Genomic DNA, 5,998 nt, shown 5'->3' on the forward strand with positions numbered 1-5,998 from the left:
TTATTTCGTAAAGTTTAGTCAAAACTGGGCCTAAAATAAAAACTGACGTTATTTTGGCTCATTTTCGAAGAAGAAATTTATTCATTTAGTAAAAAACGAAACGATAAAAAGGTACTAAAAGCCAAAAAAAAACAGCAAAGTGGATCAAAACTAACATTATTTATACTGAAAGATTTAGCTCGTTTTTCGAGACAAAAACTCATTTAATTCTCAAGATTTCCTCACAAAAACTAAAAATTTTACAAATTACATTACATTTTGACCTGTTTCGAGAGAAGAGACGAGAAACTTACTTATTTCGCAAAATTTTGTCAAAAAATACATCAAAATTAACGTTAATTTGGCTTGTAAATTGACATTATTTAGCTCTGTTTCGCTCAATTTTCAACGAAAAACTCTTTTTTCTTTAGTAAAACATTGTTAAAACAAGCCAAAAATCACCAAATCGAGAGAAACATTTCCTRAAAAAAGAGCCAAAATATCAAAATCTGCGTAATTTTGTATTTTCGTAAGTGAAAAGCGATAATAAAAAAATTAATTTCAAAGAACAAAAATCGAGAAATAGTTTTTAAAATGCTTTATTTTCACAATTCGAGGTAAATAACAATTCTTTCTAGAGATTAATTAAAACGTGCATAATTAAGACGCCATGAATGCCTCTTTGGTCAAACCAACCTGAAACAAAACTGTTATTAAAATCAACATTTGCAAGAAAATATCACACCGATTCGGCTTCTTTTTTAACACATGCAGCCATCGAAGCAGCACTTTCGCAATGATCATCRGACATTTGCTCTAAAACCACAAAAAATCAAACAAAAAAACACAAAAACACAAAACATACTCTTCGCATCGCAAGCATCGATAACTTTCAAAATTTTCCCATAAATATCAGCATCTTGCGACTTGATTTCATCGAAAGCTTTGATCGCAGCGTCTTTATCAAAAGTCCCGTCGTCCTTCATCTGCAAGAATTTTCTCATAATTGAATTAAATCAACCAAATTTTACCATTTTGTAATGTTTGTAGTAACAAGCGATGACGCATTTCGCCTCGTGGTGAGTGGGGGGGAATTTGTGTTCCATTATTTCAATCATATCGTCTAAAAAAAAAAATTATTTTTAATTTTTTTATTTTTTAAATCAAACCAGCAGTTGCGTGTTCCTTTTCTCCACAAGCAGTACCAACAGCTTGCACCTCCTCAGTCAATTTCTCCAAAAATTTGGGGTCCAACTAAAAATTTTCATAAAAAAAATTTTTTTTTAATTATACTAACCGCAGCGTGGGCCCCCAAAACACAAACAGCCAAAACTACCAAAACTTGCATTGTGCGATTTGTGATACCAAACAGTGAGTTTCGCTCATTTTATACCAAATTTTGAGCAAGTCATCAATTCATTTTTAATTCAGTGTAATCAAAATGTATTTAACCCCCAAGTGGCTGAAATTTGGTCATAAAAACCGCAAATTTGTTGAGTCACCGTGTATTTAGCGTAATTAGTCTACACAACTAGGCATTAACTGCAATTAATCTAAATATACTCAGCGAACATAATCCAGTACGTCCCATTGAGGACAGTGAAGAGTAGAGGGAAAAAAACCCGACTAAACCTATCAATGTTGATGGCCCTATTTCTGGCCCTTTGGGCCGGAGTGACCGCTGGGTTTTTTTGAGGGCCGCTTAACAGAAACGAGTTTTCTTTCGCTGCCATGTCGAAAGCCGTTTCAGGTTTCTTGGGTTGGGGCGGTTTGGGTAGGTCTGAGTCGCCCAGGACAATATTGACCAAACAGTATTCCATAAGGGCCATGAATACGAATCTGAAATTTTTTTTTTTGCAATTGGAATTTTTTTTGGGGGCTTTTACATCGTGCAAACTGACATAAATGCGTCCACGGCTTTCAGGTAAGAAACCGGGGGAAGGGAGGCTTGACTTTTGGCGTGTTGGGTCGAGAGGGTTAGCAAAGAGGTGACTCCTAGGGTCACACGAGCTGGGGCTGCTTCCGGTTTGATCCAGAAGGAGACCCACTGGAAATAACAATTTTATTTACCAAAAAAATTGGTATAAAAATGACATTTTTGGGCGAAAATGGGATCATAATTGCTTTTCAGGAAGTTTTTGAAATTTTTTTTTCAAAATTTTGATATTTCGTTGAAAATTTTCTCCGAAATTAGGTTGAATATGATGTTATTGCTTTTTCCAATCGTTAAAACATTAAAATCTCAGTTTTTTTCAAAAAATTGTTAAATCGAATGAAAAAATCGGCAAGTAATGTAAAAAATTAAATTTTTTTTTAGCTTTTTCGAGACTGTAAACAAGTTTTTTTTGTAAGATTTTGCTATATTTTTTCAGTTTTGTTTCAAAATCAAAAAAATCGCTAAATTATGTCGAAAAATTAATCATTTATATAGAAAATAACATTATTTTTGCCTTTATTAAACCTTTTGGCATGTTTTTCAGTCAAAAAAAAACACCAAATTGCAAAATGATATCATTTTTTCAAGATTTCGCTAAAACATGCAAAAAATCACCACACCACTAAATCGACCACTTTTTGCTATTTTGTAGCCCAAAAAAATTATCTTATTGGATATTTATTTTTGGTTACTTTGAAAGTTTTGTAATGTGTTTGGCTCAAAAAAATCGCCAAATTATGTCAAAAATCATTAAATTAATTACAAAATAACATTATTTTTGTCTTTTTTGGGATTTGAAACAAGTTTTTAAGAAAAAAAACGGCTTTTTAAAGAGATTTTGCAATTTTTTTCAGTTTTATCATGTGTTTTGCTCAAACATCAAAAAATCGTGATACTATGGTCAAAAAATCACTAATTTATGAAGAAAATATTTTTTTTGCCTTTATTGAGCGTTTCAGTAAAAAAACATCAAACTGGATTTAAAATCTTATTATTTTTGACATTTACAAACGCTTAAACATGTGCTTTACTAGAAAACATCGAAAAACTATGTCGAAAATCAGAACATTAACTGAAAAATAACAGTATTTTTGCCTTTTTCGGGACCTAAAACACGTTATTGAGAAAAAAAGAGATTTTGATACTTTGTAACCAAAAAGAATTTATCTTAAATATTTATTTTCGCTTTCTTTGAAAGTTGCTTCATCTGTTTTGCTAAAAAGAAACAAAAAAATCACTAAATTTTGTGAAGGAATCGTTAAATTAATTGAAAAATAAGCCTTTTGCCACATTTTTCAGCATACCGAAAAAACACTAAACTGGATTTCAAATATTGTAATTTTTACCACTAGAACGCTTTAAGCCAAAAACGTTTTGTTTTGCAAAATTTCGCTAAAACAAGCCAAAAAATCACATGACATAAGATAACATTACTTTTCTTTTTTTAAGCATTTCAACACGTTTTTAACCAGAAAACGCCCATTTTTCGTCATAACAAGCCTAAAAATTACTAAATTTGATCGAGAAATTCGCTGATTTCTCAAAATAGCGTCAAAATAAACCAAAAATAACCAAACTTTGGTCAAAACATATCGCAAAATAATCATATTAGGTCAAAATTGATGTTAGTTTGGCGATTTAATTCGCTTTTAAGTCAGAAAAACACAAAAAAAAATTTTGAAGAAAAAAACTTTCTTAACAAGCCGAAAAACAGAAAATTATATGGAATATTGTCATTTTTGTTCTTTTTTATTCCTCCAAAATCACCAAATTAGGTAAAAATTTCACTAAATAGTGATTTTCAACGTTTGAGGACGTTACTTGGTCTAAAACTCAGTTGTTTTGAAGAGTTTTGCCAAAATAGACCAAAAAATCACTAAAGTGATGTTATTTTAAATCGTTTCTCTCGACTTAGTTCATTTTTTGGCCAAAAACGTATTTTCTAAAATTTTACCAAAGCAATAATCTGAAAATCCAAAGGCTCTAAAATTTCTTATTTCATGAGATTTCTTTAAAGCGAGCCAAGAATGGCCAGTTTTGAGTAATTACTTAGTTTTTGAGCAAAAAAAACTCAAAAAAATCTATTTGGGTGCTTACAGACATGATTACGATGAGGCAAGTTGGGATGTATGTGTGGAAGAGGTAGTAGCCTAAACGGCGTTTTAACTCAAAAACGACTTCAAGACAGGTGAAATTTCCTGTTGAGTAGACTTGAGTGCAATCAGCGGTGTGATTGTGGACTAAAGCCAATTGGGGTAATTCGATATTTTCATCCACGACCAATGGGACGTCAGGGTCCCATTGAAAAATCATATCGTCGGTGGTGTGTGACACTAAAAGAGAATTTTCTCGAAAATTGGCAAAATTCTAGAGCAATTCCATGTCAAAACGATCACTTTTGCGCTAAAATCGCAAATAAACGCAAAATTTAATTAAACGTCTTTTTTCTACAACATTAAGTCACAAAAATGCAATTCTCACTTTTTTCGTGAGTCTTTTGACCAAAATTTTGTCAAAAAATCAAAAAATTTGATCAAAAATGACGTTATTTTTGCCTTTTTCAAACGTTTAGTACATTTTTGAGCCACAAAATGAGTGTAGTTTCACTTCATTTCTCAAGTATTCAATCGGGTATTGAAACAAAATTTTTTTTTTCAAAATGAGAAAATCGTCGATTTTAATTAAAACAAGGTTTTTAATAATTTATCTCGTTTCAAAATCAGAAATTGATTTAATTTGAGAGATTTTAAAAAAACAAGCCAAAAATTTGGCGTTTTATTTAAGTCGATACTATGTTTTTGAGTTAGAATTTAAAAAAGTTCTTGGAAAATAAGCAAAAAATTTCTCGTTTTAAGTGAAAATAACGCTAATTTGGACGTTTTAAGCCTGAAACCCGTTTTACTCACTAGATTCGTTGAAATAAGTCAGATAATCACTCCTAAATACAACGAACGTTGAAACATTTTTTGGTGTTATTTTCAAAATGTCCTCAGAAATTTTCAGAAAACTTATTTAAAAGACTGATAATTTTATATTAATAATTTTTTTATCATTCATAAATTACTTTCCACTTAAAAAAAGCCAAAATTACACAAGTTTTGATCAAATTTGGTATTTTTTGCTATTTTTCTTAAGAAAATTTGGTAGACTGAGTAAGCTTTTCGCTCATCAATAATGAACTAAATTTCGTAATTTTATAATTTTTTTGACCTTTTTTGACGAAAACTCACGAAATAGGTAAGTTTCTTACTCAAAAACAAGCTAAACCTTCCGATATTATACAAATTATTGTCAATTTTGATCTAATTTAATGCTTTTTTGACAAAAACGAACTAAATCAAACAAACCAAGCCCAAATAACGTTAATTTTGATGTAATTTGGTAAGTTATTTGAGTTTTTTTGAAGAAATTTTTCTTGAAATAAGTCAAAATAACGTCAATTATGACTTAACTTGGCGGTTTTAAAACTTTTTGGACAAAATTTAACGAAATACGTAAATTTCTTGTCAAAACAATTTTGATTTAATTTGTCAAATTTTGGCTTTTTTTGAAGAAATTTTTGGGAAATAAATACGTTTTTTTCTCATAAACAAGCTAAATTCTTCAAAACAGTATAAAATAACGTTAATTTCGATCTATTTTGTTGAGTTTTTTTTACAAAATCTAGCCTAAACGAGCAAAATTTCTCAAAACAGGTCAATTTTCGTCTATTGTTTTTCGATTTTTAAGCCATGTTTTAACAAAATTCTGTCAAAGGAGTGACTTTCTTGCTCACTGCAAATGGTAGAAACAACGCCAATTTCTTTAAAAGTTTCATATTGTGTTTTACTCAAAAAAATCGCCAAATTATGTGAAAAAATCATTAAATTAATTAAAAAACATTATTTTTGGATTTTTTGAGACTTTAAACACGTTTCTAAAGAAAAAAACAGTTTTTTAACGAGATTTTGCAATTTTTTTATCATATATTTTGCTCAKAAGCCAAAAAAATCGCCAAAGTATCTCGAAAAATCACTAAACTAAGTGAAAAATAACATTATTGTTGCCTTTAGACATGCTTTTCAATCAAAAACGCAAATTTTC

The 5,998-nt window shown here is 30.0% G+C and overlaps 2 protein-coding genes across 2 annotated transcripts in view; both read right to left on the reverse strand.

The window, feature by feature from the left end:
- The window catches only part of LOC123005114, a 6,248-nt gene extending 4,913 nt beyond the window's left edge, over window positions 1–1,335 (reverse strand). Inside the window, exons 1-6 of the mRNA XM_044398733.1 lie at window positions 1,277–1,335; window positions 1,149–1,233; window positions 1,011–1,102; window positions 845–965; window positions 725–795; window positions 649–675 (exon numbers count right to left, since the gene is read on the reverse strand). Coding sequence (XP_044254668.1) covers window positions 649–675; window positions 725–795; window positions 845–965; window positions 1,011–1,102; window positions 1,149–1,233; window positions 1,277–1,327 — 447 coding nt within the window. The 5' untranslated portion in view covers window positions 1,328–1,335. The remainder of the gene's footprint in view (window positions 1–648; window positions 676–724; window positions 796–844; window positions 966–1,010; window positions 1,103–1,148; window positions 1,234–1,276) is intronic.
- A 56-nt stretch (window positions 1,336–1,391) lies between these two features.
- LOC123004621 overlaps window positions 1,392–5,998 on the reverse strand; it is a 16,818-nt gene continuing 12,211 nt past the window's right edge. The window contains 3 exon segments of the mRNA XM_044397953.1: window positions 1,392–1,818; window positions 1,866–2,026; window positions 4,013–4,248. Of these exon segments, the coding sequence (XP_044253888.1) occupies window positions 1,533–1,818; window positions 1,866–2,026; window positions 4,013–4,248 (683 nt within the window). The 3' untranslated portion in view covers window positions 1,392–1,532.

This window comes from Tribolium madens, unplaced genomic scaffold (assembly GCF_015345945.1).
Source record: "Tribolium madens isolate multiple individuals breed KSU strain unplaced genomic scaffold, Tmad_KSU_1.1 Scaffold_20;HRSCAF=117;Tcas5.2_LG4, whole genome shotgun sequence".
Lineage (NCBI taxonomy): Eukaryota > Metazoa > Arthropoda > Insecta > Coleoptera > Tenebrionidae > Tribolium > Tribolium madens.